Source organism: Cryptotermes secundus, unplaced genomic scaffold (genome assembly GCF_002891405.2).
Source record: "Cryptotermes secundus unplaced genomic scaffold, Csec_1.0 scaffold846, whole genome shotgun sequence".
Classification (NCBI taxonomy): domain Eukaryota; kingdom Metazoa; phylum Arthropoda; class Insecta; order Blattodea; family Kalotermitidae; genus Cryptotermes; species Cryptotermes secundus.
In genome coordinates this window covers 58742-82416 of record NW_019739228.1, presented here as the reverse complement: position 1 = coordinate 82416, position 23675 = coordinate 58742, and the positions used below count along the sequence as shown (strand labels likewise).

The 23675-nt window shown below is 42.2% G+C and overlaps 1 protein-coding gene across 4 annotated transcripts in view; it reads left to right on the top strand.

Moving 5' to 3' along the window:
* Nucleotides 1-18083, top strand: part of LOC111871786 (cyclic nucleotide-gated cation channel subunit A) — a 215594-nt gene extending 197511 nt beyond the window's left edge. For all 4 annotated transcript variants that reach the window (XM_033754412.1, XM_023865111.2, XM_033754411.1 and 1 more), the window contains 7 exons: nt 3933-4198; nt 6570-6750; nt 9126-9373; nt 10231-10386; nt 11598-11997; nt 13644-13785; nt 16437-18083. In XM_033754412.1, the coding sequence (XP_033610303.1) occupies nt 3933-4198; nt 6570-6750; nt 9126-9373; nt 10231-10386; nt 11598-11997; nt 13644-13785; nt 16437-16569 (1526 nt within the window). In that variant the 3' untranslated portion in view covers nt 16570-18083. The remainder of the gene's footprint in view (nt 1-3932; nt 4199-6569; nt 6751-9125; nt 9374-10230; nt 10387-11597; nt 11998-13643; nt 13786-16436) is intronic.
* Nucleotides 18084-23675: the final 5592 nt, after the last annotated feature.

Genomic DNA, 23675 nt, shown 5'->3' with positions numbered 1-23675 from the left:
CAGAAAATCGCACACAAACATCCATGCCCTGAGTGGGATTCGAACCCACGATCCCGGTTTCCAAGCGAGCGAAGACAGTACATGTCGAACTACATGTATTGCGTAAACAAAATTAATCGTAAGATAAATTGATGCATGTCATAAAGTGTAGACACCTCTCAGTTTTGCAACTCTTATTTGAAATACTTTTATATATGGTGCTTATTTAACGAACTACAACGCAAAGCAAATTCTGATTCAACTCAGTGTGTAACTTATGTCTCCCAGCGACAGGGTGGTCCAGCTATACCCCCACTATCGAGTTCTCTTTTCGTCGGCTTCTATGGCTCGTGAGGTTATGGTGGAGTTATTGTAGCTCCATCTACGCGGGGAACAGTAGATGGATGGGCCTATAGAATAACAATTAAATTTAAAGCTGTGGATTTCAATGTGGAGTCTATATGTTACATCGAGCAATTTTTTTTCGGCGAACGGTTTATTTTTGAACTATTGATTCTTTTCAGTTCCATGTATAGTAGATATTAAACCCGACCAACAAGGAACAAATTCCGTATGTAATCGAAAACCATTAGGCAATTTCAGAGACGAACATTGTGAAATATTTCCTTTGACGAAACAACCAAACAAGTTGGCTCAAACGGTAACGCTTGTATCTTGTATGCCGGAAGACGCCTGCCTCGAATCTTGGCTATGCCATCGCCTGTCCTGAGACTTTTCGTGTCTTTCTCTGTCCTTCAAGCAAATACCGGAAGTAACTGAAATCAGGCTACAACCGCTTCCTTCCACATCCTTTCTACTTCATTATTCACTACGATTATATCATTCAACGCTATATAATCTGACCTGCTAACATAAATCATGCCGGTGACGGTAGCCGAGCGGTCTAAGACATGCACCGTCTTCGCTCGCTTGGAAACCGGGATCGTGGGGTCGAATCCCACTCAGGGCATGGATGTTTAGTTTGTGTGTGTGCGTTTTTCTGTGTTTGTGTACAGGTAGAGGCCTTGTGACGAGCTGATCACCCGCCCAAGGAGTCCTACCGAATGTGTATGATCTAGAAAAACCGAAGTGAACGGAGAAGTTCATGGAGGTAGGCCGAGGCCCACTGGGGCTGTAGTGCCAAGGGAAAAAACAATATTATTACATAAATCATAAAACAAAAAACAAACAAAAACGAACTCCGTGGCTCGAGTCCGCAAGCGAACTATACCGACCGAGCGACGGCCGCGTGTCGGAGAAGTTAGTGCCAACTTTTTGCGGTTAGAGAGTGTCGCGTGGTCAGCGTAAAGGATCCCCACGGGCGTTAATTTAGGTAGAGTAGACCGGAGCCGCTATTTCCTTGAAATAGCTCCTCAGTTATCCTCACGAGGTTGAATGGACCCCGTTCCAGAACCATTACTTTTCAGGAAATCTGGTAGCGCCGGGAATCGAACCCTGGACCTCTGGATCTGCAGACAGGAACTCTGACCACTAGACAACAACCATTGGTAATAAAAAATACTACTTTCTGCTGTGTGATACTGTATAATCTGGTAGAAGTCTACCGACGTTTCGNACTTTTCAGGAAATCTGGTAGCGCCGGGAATCGAACCCTGGACCTCTGGATCTGCAGACAGGAACTCTGACCACTAGACAACAACCATTGGTAATAAAAAATACTACTTTCTGCTGTGTGATACTGTATAATATGGTAAAAGTTTACCGACGTTTCAGAAGAACGTACTGCTTACATATTCAGGGCTGAAAAGGAATCCAAGAAAGCACCAAGAAAACAGCAAGCTGCAAGCAACTTTGCCTGGGTCACTCTTTCATCGTGAAGACGAAGTGACCGCTTTCCGCAGAAACTTTGGTAACATTCTATCAAACTATGCGACATCACGTCCGAAAAGACAGCAATGAGAGCCTCAAATCAAACAGACCCATGAAGAGAACTATAAATTTCTTCAAGAAAACACAGTAACGCCTGCAGAGTGGCAGGTAGACTACCTCCTAAGGGATGTGAACGAGAAGTTGCATACACTGCATGGCGTGACTCGCGTCAGGAAGGGATGCTGGAAGAGAAATCCGAACATATAAAAAGGATCTCCTTTAAGAAGTTGACAGAATATTTTAAAGAAGAACGTATCTCGCCTCTGACCCCTTGTAGTTCACGTAAAGGTTCTTACAGTTCACGACTTTGAAATCTAACATTCCCATGTCCGTATTCAAAATGAAGCTGTCCTTCTGTCACTGCCCACTGAATTTACTGTGCGTTTCTCGCAACATTTGTCTCTCTTTAGTTTATATTGTGAGCACGGAAAACTAAGCTTATAGTATTATCATGTCTGTGTGTCTAATCTTATAAATCTGAAGGAATTTCATGAAATTAGGCATGAATGCCATACCAGTAAATGTGGCACACTTCTTTAACTTCTGAATCAGTATCGCTAATAATGGTGACCTTCCGAATATTTGGGATAAGAGCGGTTCGTGGTGATAACTAACGAACAAACGGAGCCATGGCTGTGTTCCAAAAGGTACAACACAAATAAAATATGAGAAGTCCTTTTCAGCATTATTAATAATGTTACGTGTCCTGGTAACGCGCCCGGAAGTTAATGGGTTCAGGAACAGATGAAGCGATTTATTGGAGAAGTTGTTTATATTTAAAATTGTAATTACTCAAAAATAACGCCTTCCACACGAAGCAACCGGACTAGTCTGCAGTCTCTCGAATTTCATCTTCACTCCGCTGTTCTGTCTTCAATTGTTATTCTTTCTTCCACTTCTGTCTTAGTTCTTAGCTCTGCTGGTTTCTCCTTCTCCCAGCTCTGATCTGTTCGCCTCTATCCTGTTCTTCGCTTCTGAACTCTCCTCTCACTTCTGTCCTTAGTCTGGCCTCTTTCATAACTGCTTGGCGGACCGACTAGGGCATACTGAACCGAAAAGTTAATCCATCCGTTGTCATGAAAACGTTCCTTTTGTTGTGAGAATAAACATTTAATGGCCGTTGTCATGAAAATGTCGCTTCTGTTGTGCAGGAAACGTGGCTACCGGGCAATGGACGCCAGCTCTGACTCAGATATTCTGGCTTTTAGGCAACGTGCCACATTAATATATCGTGATGGAGGGATATGTAAACACTGGGCACGTCAATGGCTGTATCGCGGTAGCTTAGCTACTCGTAGAATTTCTCTTGCCGGATAAGCGGAGAAGTAGAAACCATACGATAAAGAACCATCTGGTTGGGGGTGCGCAATATGCTGGTAACCTCCTCACTTAAGAATTTAATGTTAATATATTTCACATAGAAAATTGGTATAATGGGTCTCCACGGCCTCTTGCAGGAATAGCTTTACCTTTTATTTGACGTCGGAAGAGACTTAACTGCCTATACAAAGAAGCGAATAAAATACAAAAGCAACACCCATTTGAAAATTTAGGTAAGAAAGTAAATCATAAATAATCAAACAAATTATGTAATTTTGAAACATATTTCACATGTTAAAAATATAAACATGGCGGCGGTGGGAATCTTTTAAATTCTGATAGATTTAACAGACAGCATCGTGTATGTCCTAGTAGGTTGCCAAATTTCCCGATCACAGTGGCCTTGGGGTTTAAGGCATGAACCATCTTCGCTAGCACGAACACTGGGATCGTGGTTTCGAAACCCACTCAAGGCATGGATATCTGTCTGCGTTCATTCTGTGCTTGTGTTGTTCTGTGTGTATGTAGCAGCCCTGCGACGGGCTGATCTCCCGTCCAAGGAGTCCTACAGACTGTGTATTGGAATAAGAAACTGAAAAAGTGGCCAAGGTCCCAGGGCTGTAGGGTCATATGTAGATAGATAAGTTACTAATTTGTACAGTCATGCTCTCGCTGTGCATGCTGTGTCTGTACATTTAGGCACCTGAAGATAAGTGCCCATAATGAGTTCTTGCTGTTCGCAGGCTACCTGGAGCAGGGGCTGCTTGAGCGGGACGCCCGCAAGTTGAGGATGCACTACCTGAAGTCCAGGAAATGGCGCTCCGACGTGTTGAGTCTGCTGCCTACGGACCTGGCATATATATGGTGGTCCCCCGTCTCCTCTCAGATCCGTGTTCCCAGCCCCGTCATAGTGAGGTTTAACCGTCTGATCCGCTTCCCTCGTATGAGTGAATTCTTCGACCGCACAGAGACTCGAACTGGATATCCCAACGTCTTTCGTATCTGCAAGGTACGTTGTGTCTGTCAAGAACTGAAATCACTTGTTGTCAACGTATTCCTATTTAAGGTTCTAAAGGATTAAACCTCAAGTACTTTAACTATGACGGAATAAAACAAGAAAACATTCCTATGCCTGAAATCCATATAAAGAACATTTAAAATATTATGAACAGGAGAGCGATTAATGGGAGCACGTGAATTGCCAAATAGTAGCGTGTTCCATAAGAGTAACTCAGATAGTGAAGAGTTCTCTCTTCTTGGATGTAGTATTTGTTTTAGTTTCTTGGGGTGGGGTGAGACTGAGTCCACTTGGCACGCCGGCCACTAATTCACCTGTTGTACCAGCACCGGATGATAGATGATGATTGTGGAGCAGTCGGTGGAGTGAGAATTGACATGCGAAACCGAAGTACTTGGAGGAAACCTGCCCCAGTGCCACTTTGTCCACCACAAATCCCACATGACTTGACGTGAGCTCGAATCCTGGCCGCCGCCTTGGGAAGCCGGCGACTAACCGCCTGAGCCATGGCACGGCCTTCTTGGTTGTAATGCCGTGTAGTCTGTTGAAAGACAACTACTGTTGTGAGGACATAAAATTCTAAGGACCAGATACTCATTTTAAATTAAAAAATTGTGATTTTCATAATTTTTGCCCTTCATTAAATACCCATATTTTTATGCCAAGTGCATCAATTAGGATGAACTCATGGGAAATATGACGCGCATTGTATATACAAAAATTCTTGGTGGAGAGCGCACATTATTTTCAGTATATTACGAAGTAACGTAGCTTCGATATCTTCAGAGCTATTTCAGTTAAGTTCTCACACTAAAAATCGCAGTAAGGTTGATGTTTGTCTTAGTACTCTTAATTTCTGGCAACGCGGTGGCTCCATGTATATATTGTCACGTTACGGAGTGACTATAGAAGGGTTTGGATTGGATGAATTGGATTTATTGATATCTTATATAGACAACGCGTAACTACAATAATACAATGCTATCGCTTATCTGCACAATTTACAGTTCAACATTACATACACATTAGGGTTTTAAATCTTCACTGGTCGTATCCTGGCAACGGATTTATAGTAGTTTCACTGTCATTTAAAATCACATATGAAGTCTTCTTTTCTCAGACTAATTCCCTCCTTACCATTATTCTGTAATTGCCAATTCCAAAAACTATACTAGATTCAATTCCTCTGCTCCCAGGCTCATATACTGGCAGGCTGGCGTCTCGAAACTCGACTCTATTCTTCTCAACCTAACTCTTCTTTATAACTACTTTGCATGGACCACGCAGAAAATACAATCTCTCTATTGTTGGGAAGGAGTGTTTACAGTTCTGATTCATAACAACGAATGTTACTCAATTGTTACTTACGTATTCGTTGCCGCGGGAATGTGTTTACCGAGCCGTTGCCTAGCAATGAATATCTAATCTTAATTCACTATTTCGGCTTTCATGTGTCATATTACCGTATTTATGTGCAAGTACAATGTAACTATTTAACGTCCTGACTTATTAGACCGTTTTCTTTCCCCACTCTTTCCAATTCACCTTTCACAAACAGCCTACTGTGCACTTGGAAAATTGTTGGATAAAGCAGAAAGCCAATTAAACATAAAAAATAAACTGTATTTAATAACCGAAATCTTACTTGCTAACCGCCTCTGTGGTCTAGTGAACAGAGTTCCTGGCTACGGATCCAGAGGTCCCAGGTTCAATTTCCAGATATTCTGAGAAGTAGTGGGTCTGGAACGGGGTCCACTCAGCCTCGTGAGGATAAATGAGGAGCTATATGAATGGAAAAGTAGCGGCTCCGGTCTACACTACCTAAATTAACGGCCATGGGGATCCGTTGCGCTGACCACGCGACAACATCTATCCGCTAAAGTTGGCACTAACTTCACCGACAAGCGGCGGTCGTTCGGTCGGTATAGTTCGCTTGCGGTCTAAAGCCACGGAGTTTTTTATCTTACTTGCTAGAAGATATGCTACATTCCTTATTATGAATATCAGTCGGCTAAAGTTACTTAGAGGAATATTTGAGGAATTCTGTTAAACTTACAAATTTATTTTTTCAGAGAAATTTTCTGGGTAGGTATTTAATCCTTTAAAAAATTAAGGCGATTGAAACAATATATGTGCTTAACTACATATCTGTAACACGTAAAGTTGTCCCTGTACTTAATTAATTGTGCATTATGTCTTGAAGATATAGGGGGGAGTGTAGGTACATCTCAACTGTTCTTGACCTCGGTACTAGGATGGGAGTAACAGAAGCTAATTCGACTAATGACTTCCATCCTCGTGACATATATGATTACCACAGTGTATTACAGCATTAATTTGAGTGGTGTGTGTATGTGTGCAGGTTGTGTTGGCAATCCTGGTGCTAATCCATTGGAACGCGTGTTTCTACTTCGCTATCAGCTACGTCATAGGGTTCGGGTCGGACAACTGGGTGTACAACATCAACGGAGGACGAAACAGCACTCTTTCCAGACAGTATATCTACAGCTTCTACTGGTCTACACTAACCCTCACCACCATAGGTAGGTAAAACTAAAGGAAATGCCTACGTACAGGTGCCTCGAAACTAATATTGGCAGCACTGGGAAAGATGGCGGATATGTCTCTAATTTGCACCTGTTAATCTTCTGAGCAGTGACAACGCTATGAGATTCGGGATTACTGGGTTTTTGGACATCACCCATCGTCATGTATTCTACAGAATACGAAGTTTCCGGAACTGCGTCTCTTTTCGTCCTCAGGTGGAGGAATAGGAGACACTCCGTTTGGTCCGTGGCCGTACCGTAAATCAGGCGGTTAGTCGCTGGATTCCTAACGCAGTGACCCGGATTCGAGCCCAGGTCAGGTCATGTGGGATTTGTGGTGAACAAAGTGGCACTGGGGCAGGTATCCTCCGAGTACTTCGGTTTCTCCTGCCAATTCTCATTCCATCGACTGCTCCATATTCATCATCATCTATCGTCCGGGGCTGGTACAATAGTCCAATTAGTGGCCGACGTACCAAGTGGACTCAGTCTCACCGCACGTCAAAAAACTAAAAAAGAAAAAAAATCTTTGGTCCAATAGACAGAGCTAACCTCAGTCAATGGAACGCTGGTTAACTGTTTCGAAAGGACCCAACAGATTAGGTGTCTCGCACCTACTCACCTGAGGATGGAAACAGATACAGTTTCCGAAACGTCGTGCTCTTTATAATACCGTGAAATTGAGAAATTCTGAAAACCTAGTAATTATGAGCGTTGTTCACCATTGTCAGAACCCTTTAGAATATACTGTGAAATGTTAAATGCGGATGGTGCACTGATTTATGTTGTCAGCAGGTGTGACAATGACGAAAATGACGAAAGAATGACAGCTCAGTACAGCCATAAATACACGTATATGGGGCAGAGGGAACTTTCCGAGGGATTTAGTTGCTGATGGGCTCTCTGTGAGGCCACAGACTGTAGCATTACGTACCCGGAACAGCTGAGCGACCGGCATTGGTGAAACTGCGTTTTAAATGAGCAGGCATGGGAATAAGGTGTGCAAGAACGTCTTAAGGTCCAACCGAAAATATTTTATTCATCAGTAAACTTGGGACTGTTGGTTCAAACGCATTAAAAAGCATGGAGATTACGTTAAAAATAAGTAAGACATGTTTAACAAATGTGGTTGTTTCATAAAAAACGCATAAAAGTGTCATTTAATGTTCGATTTACTTTCTTATAAACATATTATGAATCTGTGAAAACAAATGAGTGTGAGAATCGTAGTCTTCTGGAAGGTGACGCCGTGTAGTTTGGTAGATATGTACCAACGTTTCGTAGGACAACTTCTGAAGAGAGATGCAATGCATTTCTCTGAAACGTTGATAACTGTCTACCAAACTACACGGCGCCACTTCTCAGAAGACCGTGATCCTAACATTTATTGCTACGAGAACCCTAGATCTCACAAAGTGAGTCAGATGCGTTACTGCTGGTCAAGACCTCTCAGTGTATTGTACTACATGTGAATATAGTCAATGCACGATACTGCTGGTTCTTTTATGTTGGTCATTAAATGATGCTGTCATTGTCGAGACCGTACAGCGTTGATGATAGGATGATTAATGAAACTGAATTAGTTGGTGAAATGAAAATTGGAAGGGAAGAAGGAAGAAATCGCAAAAAGAAGAATCAACCCCATTCGGCTGCGCCATAGCTCAAGCGGTTGGTCGCTGGCTTCCCACCGCGGCGGCCCGGGTTCGATCCCGGGGTCTGGTCAAGTGGGATTTGTAGTGGACAAAGTGGCGTTGGGGCAGGTTTTCTCCGAGTACTTCGGTTTCCCCTGCCAATCTTCATTCCACCAATTGCTCCACAATCACCCTCACCTATCATCTGGGGCTGGTACAATAGGCCAGAAGTGGCCGCAGTACAAGGGACTTAGTCCCACCCCACTAGCAATAAAAAAGATCAACCCGAGTGACGCGTTTTCCACCACAAACTCCACATGACCTGATGTTGGGATCGAATCCTGGCCGCTGCGTGATGCTACTGTTCAGTGAACTCTTCTGCGTGTAAATGCGCCATACTGCTGGTCAAATCATTTTATTTGTGCTTTATTTAACGTCACTCTCAGTGAGTAGACTGTACCGCGTCGAATGGATGGGTCATAAATCAGTGAAAATTTTGAAAGAATTCGGAAGGAAGTAGTCTTGGTCTAAACAAAATACATCCTGAAATTTGTCAGGAAGGGACTGGGGAAAACTACGAAGAACCTCAGTCAGAATAGCAGATGTTCCAGCCGAGATGAGAACCAAGTACTTCCCGAATATGGGTCCAAATGGTTACCGCCACGCCAACCCGCTCAGGACTGCAGGTCAATGCCCAGTACTTGTGGTCACGTGCTGCACTCACCATGCGTTTGTTGACAGGGGAGACGCCCCAACCTGAGAACGACGTGGAGTACCTGTTCGTAGTGGCCGACTTCCTGGCCGGCGTGCTAATCTTCGCTACAATTGTCGGTAACATAGGCAGTATGATCAGTAACATGAACGTGGCAAGAGTGGACTTCCAGAACCGAATGGACGGAGTCAAGCAGTACATGGCGTTTCGGCGTGTCTCCAGAGAATTGGAGGCCCGTGTCATTCGCTGGTTCTCCTATACGTGGGCCAACAAACAGGTAAGTTCTTTTCAACATCACTGAATCCTGTAGCTAGTTCTATCGATTGGGCCCAACTGAGTAGGTTTTACCTGAAGAAGGAGACAGAATCCAGTCTCCGAAACGTTGTGTTTTGAAAAAAACAGGACAGTGTTTTTAGATAGAGACAGGACGATGGATAATGTCAGAAAACATAATATTTTAATATGTATTGTTAGGGGCACGCGGTAGCGTAGTGGTTGAGGAGCTATGCTACAAGCCGGAAGGTCGCGGGTTCAAGTCCTGATGAGATCATTTGATTTTTTTTTCAGTTGACCTAATCCTTCCAGTCGCACTAGGCCCTGGGGCTTACTCAGCCTCTAACAGAAATGAGTACCAGGAATTAGTTAAATAATTTTCCTGGGGAGTAAAGCGCGGCCGGCGCAGGGCTGACAACCTTGCCGCCATCTTTGAGCCGATTGTCTAGATAATGTGGGACCCTCAACGTCTCACAACCCAAACGGGCCTTCAGGGCCTGGTACGGGGATAGCTTTACTTTATACTTATATGTATTGTTACACAGAAGTTGTTTTTAAGCGAGCCAGTTTCAAGAGAAACCATAAAATTCTACTCCATCTTCGCGTAGAATATGAGTTAGCCTATAAGGGACAAATCAACACAATTTCTCCCAACATCTTTCACTATAGACCCCCTTCCCACCACCAATACAAATTTAATCGAACTCCAGCAATAAGCTGACGAACGGAAGAGCGGATACGCAGGCCTTTATGCCTTCTATTCATGAACGAGTGTGAAGAGCTCAGTAGTGTCCTACATTTGGTAGGGAATGATGTTAAAGACTACTGTTTCAAGACAAACTTAGTTTGTATGTTTTACAGGCACTGGACGAGGAACGAGTACTGGCTGCGTTGCCTGACAAGCTGAAGGCTGAAATAGCTATCCACGTGCATCTGGATACTCTACGCCAAGTCCGCATCTTCCAAGACTGCGAGCCTGGGCTGTTGGAGGAACTCGTGCTGAAGCTGAGACTGCAGGTGAATAAGACCGCTTAGCACTTACAAAATGAACGCCAGCTGCGAGGTTTATTTCGCCACTGTGTGTACTAGACGAGTCAGAAGAAGAGACATTGAAACTAGAGCAGTATTATCGCTTAGAGACACGGTGATCTGCCACTGTAGATTTCATGTACAAAGAACGTGCTAAAACTTGACGGACAATCTTCTCATTGAGGACTATAAACTCAGGCATGAGTAAAACAGCAGACCTAGTTGCCATGACAACGCCTCATAACGCCGGATCGTTCCACGTTCTCCTAGTTGCCTGTTAAAGTATGGAAGGAATATTATCTGTATTTGTGTGAACATGACACTAAATGAGTGAATGATTTTTTTATGTTATTTAACTATTCTTTCTCTGTGTAATGTGTTACATCGCGTCGGACGGGAGAAGGGTCACGTGACAGGAAATGGGGAGGGAGTAGATTGAAGAGATTTGTATTCTGACTTAATTTAACTTTCCTGCCTCTGCATTTGCCTGCAGAGACAGAAAAACTTGTAACGATAGCCGGGCTTTTAGCCGAAAATTATAGCAGGGACCTTCTGACTAAAAAGGAGTGTGAATTACCCATCTGCAACGTTTGGTGTGTTACAAACACTCGCTTGATACGAATGCCCGTATTCATATTGTCAGGGGTTCCGTTACTAGTAATGAAGGGTTCTGGATTGGATGATTGGATTTATTGACGCCTTCCTTTACAATCACTCTTAATCACAATCAATTACAACAGCTCACAATCAGCTTACTGCCGAGGACTCGCTCCATTCCCGTCCTCAATTTTCTGTTTTCTTACAGCTTCAGAACTGAACAGAACTGACAGCGTTCTTTATAACCTCGGGAAGAACCGAATAGAGGTCACCACCTCCAGCAGTTCCTCTATTATTGTGTACTTATTCGTTGCTGCGGAACCTTCTTTAGCGAGCCGTTGTCTAGCAATGGACGTCTCTGCTGTGCTTCTCTGACTGCATACTTCCGGAGTTCGGGCGTCATGTCACAATATAATAAACTGCGGTTAACTTCGGATATTTCTTTCACTCTTCTTGTCAAATACCAAATGTAAATCAGAAATAAGCACACTGCTTACCGAGGTATCTCATGTGTGACATGGACAGGGTTAAACATAACTGTGTGAGGTGAGGGACGTCCAAAGCCGTAACACTCAACTGGTTTATCTGTAATATATTTCCAGGTTTTCAGCCCGGGGGACTACATCTGTCGGAAGGGGGATGTGGGGCGGGAGATGTACATTGTGAAGCGGGGGCGGCTGACTGTGGTGGCGGATGACGGGAGGACTGTGTTGGCTACTCTGGGGGCGGGCTCCGTGTTCGGGGAGGTGAGTGTGCTGGATATTGCGGGTAACAAGACAGGAAACCGCCGCACAGCCAACGTCCGCTCGCTTGGCTACTCGGACCTTTTCTGCCTGTCGAAACGAGACCTGTGGGAGGCGCTGTTCGACTACCCGGAGGCCAAGCACAGCCTCATGGAGCGAGGATGCCAACTGCTCAGGAAGGACGGCCTCCTGGACGAACAGGCCTTCACGAAGGCACAGGTGGAGCATGAAAACCTCACCGACAAAGTGGAACGCCTCGGTAAGTATATGTTTGAGGCAGAAAACTGTTTCTATAGCTAAAAAAATTAAATCATAAGTGATTTTCGGAAAACAAAATAAAACCCAATGTAACAGACATGGAGTTTACCTGCGAAGGAAATTCCTGTCGTAATAGGCGCTAAGCCCGACAGTCAACAAACTGAACGCACATGAAAAACTATTCGATGCACTACTGGGAGAGAAAATAAGGAAAATTTAAATATAGAATTTAGTAACTGTGTGTAGTCCACATTGAGCTGAATATGTAACAGGCTCAACACAGTTAACTTACTTATTTACTCATGGAGCTGAGCCCTTCTGGAGGAGCCGCCAAGTCTGCAGCTACTCAAGAATTTCACAGCATTTTATGGAACCCGAAGGTTCATCACCGTGTTCACAAGATCCCTCCACTGGTCCATATCCTGAGCCAGATCTATCCAATCCATACCATCCCAAACTATCTCTCTAAGATCCGTCCTAATATTGTCCACCCACCTACGCCTTGGTCTTCCCAGTGGTCTCTTTCCTTCTGGCTTTCCCACCAGTATCCTATACGCATTTCTCGTCTCCCCCATTCGTGCTACATGACCTGCCCACCTCATCCTCCTTGACTTTAACACAGTTAAACCTGTCGAAATAGATTCTGTATTACAAGAAAATCTGCCCTTACAGGAAGTAACAGGAAAATCTTAAGGCGGAAAAAGATAGAAAAACGGCAATTTAATGAAGCACACTCTTCTTGAAAATTCATTGTTCACATAATTTTATTTCTTTATGGTATTTAACGTACGGTTACGGTAGCCGAGCGGTCTAAGGCATGCATTGTCTTGGCTTCGTGGGTTCGAATCCCACTCAGGGCATAGATATTTAGTGTTTTGTGTGTGTGTGTGTGTGTGTGTGTGTGTGCGCACGCGTTTTTCCGTGTTTGTGTACAGGTAGAGGCCTTGTGACGAGCTGATCACCCGCCCAAGGAGTCCTACCGAATGTCTAAGATCTAGTTAAATCGAAATGACACGGAGAATTTCATGGAGGTAGGCCAAGGTCAAAATCGGAATGATAGGATGATAGTGAAGAACGAATTGGAGTTAATGTGGAAGGAAGCGACCGTGCCTTCATTTGACGTCCTGCCCCGGCACTTGTCTTGAGGGTCGACTGAGGAAAACCACGGACAACTTCGGCCAGATAAAGGATCTTTTAGGTGCAAATTTAAACCAGGGACCTCCGTTCTATAATATATAGACTTATATTCCGTGGCTTTTAGTCCGCAAGCGAACTATACCGACCGAGAGACCGCCGCTTGTCGACGAAGTTAATGCCAACTTTTGCGGATAGAGGGTGTCGCGTGGTCAGCGCAACGGATTCCCAAGGCCGTTAATTTCGGTTTTCTAGACAGGAGCCGCTACTTCTCCATTCAAGTAGCTCCTCAGTTATCCTCACGAGGCTCAGTGGAACCCGTTCCATACCCACTACTTTTCAGAAAATCTTGTGGCTCCGGGAATCGAACCCGGGACCTCTGGATATGTATATACAACACTTTACAATATTCATTCCGGAAGATTCATCGTGAATATAACTGTGTGTTACAAACGTCGCGAAACGGAGACCTCCTACACTGTCTCAGCTAGAGATACAAACTGATGATTGCAGAGAACACCCTGGAAAACCTGCAGACCCGGTTCGCACGTCTGCTGGCGGAGTGCTCGAGCCAACAGGCCAAGGTGAAGCAGAGGCTCACGAGAGTCGAGCAACAGACGCTGAGGTCGGTGGAGAGGCGGCGGGCGACGACTGGGTGAGTGCACAGTGTCTGCATGTCGCTCTGGTATCAAACTCTTTGACTTAAGGGTGAGGAGAAGCGGCCTCCGTAGTCTAGGGGTAACGTTCCCACCTCATGGCTCAAGGTACGCGGGTTCAAACCCGGCGGAGGTCGTGGAATTTTTAAGGGCGGAAAAATTCAGGGAACAAGTCCTCCGGGAGGGACTTTAAGCCGTGGGTCCCGTGTCGTAGATTTACGGCACGGTCTCTAGGAGACCTCTGAGCAAAATTAGGCAAGTTTCCCGCCCAAGTAGATGGGGGAAGCATCGGGTACCGAGGGCTGACATCGTTGGCTGAACGGGGCTGATAGCACGCACCAGTACCGGTAGGGTATGGGTGAGGAGAGAAAGAAAGAAAGAAAGAAAGAAATAAAGAAAGAAAATTCGTGTACTGACTCTGATTGACTGAGGTGGCTGCCTTCCTCGCCAACTGACTCAAAATTATCCGATCAACTGGGATGACTGATTGACTGGGCTGACCGGCTGTCTGCCTCACAGAATGACTAAATTGGAAAACTGGACTGGCTGGCTGAGTGCCTGACTTACAAACATGAGAGCTGACAATAGTGTGAAATTATAAACATACAGGAGGAAGTGTAGTAAAAAGAAAAATGAGGTGCTGGGAAAAGGATTCTGAGACCGTTGCAGGCACTGTATTGTATAATCAGTGAAGTAAAGATACTTACAATCTTGTTGGTAGGTTTCGATTAAATTTAATACTGGAGCTCAGATAGGTTATTAATTTTCTCATATTGACTAAACTTACAAAATTTCAATGCAATATAATTTTAGGAAATACAACGAAAAGTAACCTATGTCTCAATACAGCGCCATGTACATGCTGTCAATTCTTAGCCCTTTTGACTGTTGAGTTATGTACATGTTATGTATATGTATATGTATCTGCAGAGAATGAACATCCAGGGCAATAAGGTATGCAGAATCACATAGAAGGGAAAGGTAAAGATGTGCTCACCACTGGAGGGCATCTTCTCACCCTCACTGTTTACTGGTTTCTGAACAAGACATTCGTCACAAAACAGACGGCAACTCTGCCCACTTGTATATCTGTCATTTTCAGTTATTTTTTCAAAATTTAGAATTGAAATGATACGTTTCTCTCAAATGAATAATAATAATATTTTTTACTTCTAATTTTTTAATTCAGACTATCAGAAATTATAAGAACTGAGTCGAGGGCAACACTAGGGCTATTTTGATGTAGGGTCTCAAATTGGTTTAAAACTCCGTGACCTGTAGTCCGCAAGCGAACTATACCGACCGAGCTACCGCCGCTTGTCGGCGATGTTAGTGCCAAATTTTGCGGATAGAGGGTGTCACGTGTTCAGAGCAACGAATCCCAATGGCCGTTAATCTAGGTTTTTTGACTGGAGCCGCTCTTTCCTTGAAATAGCTCCTCAATTATCCTCACGAGGCTGAGTGGACCCCGTTCCAGACCCACTATTTATCAGAAAAACTGGTAGTGCCGGGACCTCTGGATCTGTAGCCAGGAACTCTGACCACTAGACCACAGATGCGGTAACAGAAATGTGCTAATCACGAATACTTTAATGGGTACTGTTGCGTGAAACGTAAGATAAGCGGCCTATTGAAGATAGATGCACCGTCTTAGCTCGGACCAAGACATTCTGGTATGGTAACAAGTCATAAATATGAGGTCAGTCAGGATCTATTAGCCAGTAAAGTGACTGGCCAGGGGCTGGAAAAATTGCCTTCGATTCGCGACAGCAGAAGGGACTTCTCGACGTGCCACGGCGTCCAGATCAGCTTTGGGGCCCTGCCAGCTTTCTGTCCTATACGTGTAAGGGGCTCTCACACAGGGGTGAAGCTCCCAGAGAGTGTAACTGACCATTCGCCCAAATCTAGTGGCAGGGTTAAGACAGGGTGGAGTTCAATAACTTACAAATACGTTTAAAAATTCGGCTATTCATCAAAATTACAAATTTTTAAAGTTCAGTCTAGAGGTATTCGATAAACATACCAAACAAAATCAATCGAACAATAATTTGAAACTGATATATTGGGTTTTTGGACTTTATCCATCATCCTGGTTTTTAAGATAACAAATAAAAACACGACCTTTCGGAAACTGGATCTATTTCCGTCCTCACGTGAAAGAAAACACCTATTCTGTTGGGTCCATTAGAAGGAGCTAGCCTCAATCACTGGGCAAACCGATGTCAAAAAACATGAAGATTATAAACACCTGAGACCAGGCTAAGTCCATGAGAGCTAATAAGAAAAATATTCATAACAAAATTTTGGAAACACATACAAGCGTGGAACCAGGATAGATAGATCTGCAGAAATTTATGCCATGAAACCAAACTCATAACCAGGTCCATGACCCCACGGCATGGAATAGAAATAAGAACTAGTAACAAAAACTATTTGTTATCTTAAAAACCAGGACGATGAATAAAGTCCAAAAACCCAATATATCAGTGTGTTATACACCATCGTCAGAATCCTATAGTAACTACTAATAATTTGAAACCATAGCTAGCCCTACCTAGACTAAGTTACAGACTAAACAGTAACTATAAACGGCAGTTAAAGGCAACGGTATTGTCAGACATAACTATCGCTTTGTTTTCCATATTTCCAGAGGAAGCTCAAGCCAGGAGAGCGGCGGGGAGAACTTCCGGCTGGTTAAAACAGAAGACGATGAGAGTCGACTGATGCGTAGATCCTTCCAGGGCCTGTCAAGAATAAGAAGACATAAGCAAAACACTATGTGAAGTACATAACCTATCCTGATGAAGGTGGCCTATAGAAAACAAGACTCGAAACTTTTCCATCCTAACATCAAGGACCATCCACGCTGTATAGTGAGTGATATGTGAGATTCGGGAGTGTCGTTATTAAACAAGTATTCAAATAAAACTTCGGAAGTGACACAAAGATTTAATTAAATTAATGGAAATAGGGGGAAACAGTAGTGCACAACTCTGACATGTTATACACAGTTTATAAAATTTATATATGCCACGAGACACAACGTTATGGGTTCTGTGTTTGTCTCTAATTCACACAGGAGAAAGTTTTTGTGTATCCTGCGCGTGCCGTCCACAGAAGAAGGCTACAACATCATGACTTGAGAATTTAGAGGACAATGGAAATGACTCGCTTTTGATATTGACTTCTAGGCGCAATGATAAAGTCTGCACCCAAATAAAAATATTTAAATTCTGCGTTTAACAGATGTTCTTTTCTCTTTACGCTATGGTCACGAATGAAGTATGACCAATTCGGCTTGATAAGTAATTTATGACATATTCTCAACTAATCTGGGCAGTTGGTACATGCCTGTGGCTGAGATCTGAGTTAATTGCGAAATTCTGCGTACACATAATAACACAATACAGAACAACGCGCGCGCGCACGCACACACACCCAAAACTCGGGCAAATTTAGAACCGGCAATCACTGAATTGGAGTGATCCAAGGAAGCAGGCATCTTAGCTCCTATAACTGACTGGCCTATTTAATGTTCAAGGATTTTTATGTCAGACTTTCTCTTCGGTTATAATAATATTTACGCGACTTCTTTGTACTGTGATTATCGCTACTAAATGTGATTTGAATTTGATTAGTTAATTTTGCAAATGCCATCAACATAATTTAATATTACAGTCGAATAATTTCTGGATCTACTTAGGCCGTTATAAGTAAAGTTATTTAAAAAAGAATATAACAATCCTTCACTTCCAAGGTGAATGATCGCCATCATCAACGATATTAAAGTATCACAGACAGAATAAACGGCACGTATGGCGGGCGTGGAATTAAATCTCACTTTCAGCTGTTAATACAGACGAATTTAATACATGTCGTAACACTCTGAGAAAACAAATCAGCATGTAAAACATGGTATTCGAATGAATTATGAGTGCCATTTTTCAGTTTATGCATGAAGAGTGCGAAGAATTGATGGTTATTTAATAGTTCTTAACCATGAAATTTTGCTCGCAAGATTCTCAAGTCCTCAGGCACTTCATAAAGGCCTCATCCAGTCCAAAATAAAACAACTGCTTGTTCCTATTTTAAAGAGATGCGCATTTATGATTGGTTGTAGACTGGAGGTTCCAGTGTATCAAACACAGGTCCTTACCTATACAATTTTATTACCAGTGCATTTTAAAACTTTGCCTATTCGAAGACAATTCATTGGACTTTGTTTTCAATTTTGCAAAGTTACGAAGGGGCACGCAGTAGCGTAGTCGGTGGAGGCATTATGCAACAAGTCGGAAGGTCGCGGGTTCAAATACCGATGAGGTAATTGGATTTTATTTTCAATTGTCCTAATTCTTCCAGCCGCCTTTAACAGAAATGAGTACCAGGAATGAATTAAAATAATTTTCCTAGGGAGCAAAGCGCGGCCGGCGCGTAGAGCTGACAACCTTACCGCCATCTTTGAGCCGATTGTCTAGATACTGTGGGACCTCAACGTCTCACAACCCTATGGTCCTTCACGGCTTGTTACAGGGATAGCTTTATTTTACTTACATTTTACGAAAGCCAACATACGAAGAAAGTGATTGCAAAGGATGTTGCGGGACAGGAGATGAAATGTTGTGACAATGTGTGATGTGAAAAAGTGGTGATATTTTCTATTTAAATCGTTTAATAAATTTTAATTAATTAAGAAGAGAACGTGTGATTTCTAATACCAAACTAATGGTATTTTATCTGAAACACTGTGATGTTTTGGTTAATAATGCGATTATATTCGAACTCGAATATATTTGTAGACTAGAACAATATTTGTTGTTATTTTCATATAAGTGAAAAATTTAGGGATCTGTCCATTGTACCGGTGAAATTTCCGAGCGTCAGTCTTGAGTGTGAGAAGTGCCTATGTGCTCGGCAACGACTTGGCTTAAGAATTTATCTATCTACAAGAGTACTACATGACTCTAACCTTTTCCATACCAACTTTCCCATTATAAATAGAGACGTTCCATTGACTTATACGGTATTATTAACATATGAACTACATATGCAGAAACATATGACTTATTAGTTTAAGTGCCAAGAGTTGGTAGGACATGTTTATTTTCACACGTAATATCACAGACTAAAGATATATAGGGAGAAACGTACAGTTTCAAAGCGACATATCTCGCTCATAGCATGGAAAACGTTAAAGGAATGTCAGTCACATATACATGAAGCTGATTTGGTTGTTCATTATGAAAATAAAACTTTACTATTTCGTAAACAGTTGAAAATTATCCCTGTGTCCCATTTCATATCCTGATAGCACAAAAGAATAAGAAAATACTTATTCCCAAGAGTTCTATCTTCTGCTTGCCACCTGCTTTCACGCTGGTTCCTTGTTTGTTTTTCGACCTTGAAGATGGGAGTGATATTTTTCTCAGAAATCCTGGTTAACTTTCTACGGACTATACGGCCTTATATCCCAGAAGACAGGACTTTTCGTAACCACGGCTGTGAGAATCTCAACTCCTAAATACTTCCTACATTTCTATATTTTATGCAGCTTACAGCTACTCCTCAGATACAACGTTTCTACGCAACGGTAAACTACGTAATCCCGCTTCATATACAAATATTGGAAGTCAAAGAAAGGGACGAACAGATCGGATATTGAGTAGAGTTCCACTGCGCCCACATTATCCAAACTATGAAGTTGATACTGAATAAAGAGGTCCCATCTTCTGGGATGTGACGCAGTGTAGTCATTGACGTTTCGAAAGAACTTCATGGAGTCATATCCCAGAAGTGGAACTCTTCATTATCACTCTGAGAGTCTCAAATACAGCTTCGGCGATGAAACATTTCTCCTAACAATAACCACTCGATGGATGTCGATTAAATTTTGTATTTTTGTCTATACTAACTTTATCGGATGAATTTAATACATCGATCAAATATAAATCCAACTTTACACAGAACTCAAGTCGAACATTATCTTTCTTGTCACATAAATATTATATAGATTACATTATATAAAGTGCAGAATTATTTTCTGTAGTTAGTATTTAGCGAAATAAACGGAAAAATATTATCTGATTTTATGTAATGTGATTAGCTTTGCAACAATATATTTGTAGCAGCAATAAATATCGAGCCAACATAAATCCTACTTCACATAAAACTTAAATCGAAATTTATCGATTTTCTCTAAAATCAGATTTCCAACCATACATATCATGGGCCTACATGACAAAACATAAAATATGTTAACATATAAAAAATGTAATGTGAAACATATTCTAGGCAATAAATGCTTGACTAATTACAGTGAACACAGTTGTTGGCTTTATGATAAGCGATAAGCTTTGCATCAATAAATCCGTATCATCAAGAAATAAATAAGGACAGTGCAGATGTGCATGACAACCTCACAGAGAAGCTAAAGTGTAATACGAATAAAAGAACATGAACAGCTGAGAGGAAGAAATCTTGTTTTTTGCTTTCGAGGTCCCGTATTTCTGCTTTCTACGGAATTCAGAACTCAATGGCAAGCAGTATTTATATAAAGACAATGAAATTGTTCCCTGAATGTCATTTAGACAACCACAAGGACTCATATTCAAGCCGGTATGATAATCTTATGCAGAAACTGAATCCGGCGGTTTCGATATCAGAATTATTGACGATTTACCTGTATATGAGATTAGCAGATCTACGCAACGGCCGTGAAATTTCGCTGTCATTATGCCGATGTACGTAAAATGAAAGGTAAGACTGTTTAAGTGTATAAACTAAGAGCAGATAAAGGGATGTGTAACAAAGTAGATGGCATACATGTCTACACACAACTGGCACTTCGTCCACAATTTGTGCGCTACTGAGGAATGGAAAGTATCATCCAGTTTGCCAAATATTGTCCTGGAATCTCTTTCACATTAGTGCAAACGTCAAGAGCCAAGATCTTTTTAAGGTCCAAATTCTTTCAGTAATTATCAAGTAATATCAATAATAAATCACTTCTAAGAACTTGTTTTGAATCAATTTTAACATTTGTTAAACATGGAGACGGAGACCTGCAGAACACAATTGCAGACAATACTACATGCCATGGAGACCTTCTGAAAAGGATTGGCTGACTCCTGAAGCTGGAGCTGTATAAACTTTAATCGCCTAAAGAACAATGATAATGCTAAGATGTAGAGTAAACATAATTTAGGGACATGAAACCATGTGTAGTACAGTTCAGCATAATCCCATGTTTGTCAGTGAGTTATTCAAAATTGCCAAATACACTATGATTGCTGTTGGTTTCTTTAAATATGCTATGTAAAATGTTTTAGTAATACAGCGCCATAACGGTTAATGTGGTCGTTTCGATGCCAACTGCTGATCGCGACGCTGTCCTTCTGACAAGAGGGACGCCATCTGAGGACGTCACTAGACGTTGTCATGGTTACACAGCGCCGTTTGATGCCACTCATCCTTCTGAATGTCGCTGAATTTCCCATTTGTTTTTCCATTCTGTCATGCTGCCACATTATATAATGGCTTTAATGGTGATTATCATGCATCGCGTATGTTTTGCATCTAGATAGGTCGGCCAAGGTATTAAGGAGAAGAAGCGTGTGACGCAATCAATATACTAACTTTCAAGAAGAACATCTGTAACGCATTTCTGTTGACAGCTAAAATGTAATATGATTGCGACTAGATATTTTCAGAAAATTTGCAAATATTTCGCTTATTTTGTACATCACTCCAAGTTTTCGGTGACAATTCAGAGAACGTATATTAAGACAGATTACTTTCACACCCTTCCCAGGTCATTTTAACAGTTATCTGCCTTTCAATATCAATTTATGCCAGTGGAAAAAAATTATATACATAATTCAAGCATCAAACCTCAATGTTGGGTCTGTGTGCAAAATATAAGTGTTCAATATAATTAGGGTTATAGCTTTCATGAGTAAAGTTAGAATTGAGTGAGCAAAACATAAGACTTAAAACAGGCAAATTAGCCCTATATTTTCATTTTTTAGACCATTCCAAAGAATCTGGCCAAATCTGATATCACTATCTACTTCACAGACGCCTATATATCAGTGATTCTGAACCGCAGGGCCGCGGCCCGGTACCGGGCCATGGCATCAATTATACCGGGCTCTCGTCTTATAGAAAAAAAGAATTTACCGGGCCGCGGTCTGACAACGGTTTGAGAACCACTGCTGTAAATAAAAGTGCTCTTTCCCTTACACTCATCCCCTTTACAGAAGGATCAGCGTTCCCGGCACGTTCATAGCCACCAATTACGTGGCGCGGGGCCTTCGTTGAAACCTGATAATTACTCAGACTGTTAAAAAAAATGTTCTTTCGTTAAACTCGAATGTCCATTACCCTATCTACAAAGCCTGCCACTTGACTCTATCCTGAGCCAGCTGAATCCAGTCCAAAATTTCAATTACTATGTATCTAAGATTCATTTTAATATTATTCTCCAATTATGGTCGCCGTAAATATCCCATAGCTGCCACCACTATTAAGCTGTGGTCTGTTATCCTACCCCAACTGCTATAATTTGTTGTAGGCCTTGGGGTCCTGATACGTGTACTATGTTGCGTCATCCACTCTGGAAATCGGTACCCGCTTAATGGACCAGTATGGACTGGGGGGTCCTTCAAGGAGGAGGTTCAGGTTTCGTGAGGGAATCTTAGTTCCACATGTTCCTATCGGGAGCGTTCCCGGTTCTCCGGTGGTTGGGGTTCTAGGGAGTAAACTGGGGGACTTGTTCCCTACGTGTATTTACACTGTCTGCATACTCATTTCGGGTTGAGCTAAGTTACATAATTTCATGTTTGTCTAGCCTTAGCTCTGTGCCCTATAAGCATCTCAGGTCGTCAGCAATACGACGTGGATTCACTGCAGAGGAGTGTGACGCCGAAGTGCTACAACCCGTGTCCCATGACCCTCTTTGTGAGGTCTTCCGTCTGCAGTGCGAGAGCTACGGCGTCGGTAGGCTATCAAGCATAGCCTGACTTAGCAACTGATCAATGTTTGACTTTCGATTGCCCATAGTCACCGACCAAAGGGTTATATACTTGTAACAGAAGACTCCTGCGAGTCAGCATTTCTTCGTACCTTCAATAAACTGTAACAACTACTACACCTGTCGCAACTGCTGCTTCAGCGTTTCCAAGCGAGACTTGCCACACGTTAGGCAAGATGTGTTTCTTTACCAGCTTTCTTGGTTGAGACAGTTCAAGCCTTCGAGCCCTGGTGTTTCAAATTTCCGTTCGTTAGGCCATTAAATTCTCCCATCATGGATGAGACTCCCAAAAGGTTCCTTCCTTTCAGGTTTTCAACAAAAATTTTGTATTTCTTTTACCCCATGCATAGAAAATATTCTCCTTGATTTAATTACCTTAATATTTAGTAAAGAGTACGCCTATAAATTACAGAGCACCAATGTGATTTTCTACATTCTCCTGTAACTCCTCTTTTTTACTTCAAATAGCATCTCTAGGACTCTGCTCTATGGGGTCAATTAAGAGATCTTTGAAAGAAATGAATATGGCCCTGCAGAATATATATTTAGCTTTCAGTCTCATAGCAGTAACTAATAAACCACTGGGGACAGAATTTAAAATTTTGTCTGTAAGTGGTCAACAAATTTACCTAAAATTTCTGTAACATTTTTTATACAATCACAATCATGTTATCATTGGAAAGCTTTGAGGTTACACCTCACAAATTTGAGGTAGCTGGAATCTTAAATTAGTGGAAATCGTGCACAGGAATTGGTCATTACAATAGTAATTATTAATTTATGGTTCCTATTAGCCTCATCACATAGAGTGGAGCATACTATCATGTAGTATGAGTGGCTACATATGGGTTTTGTATTGAT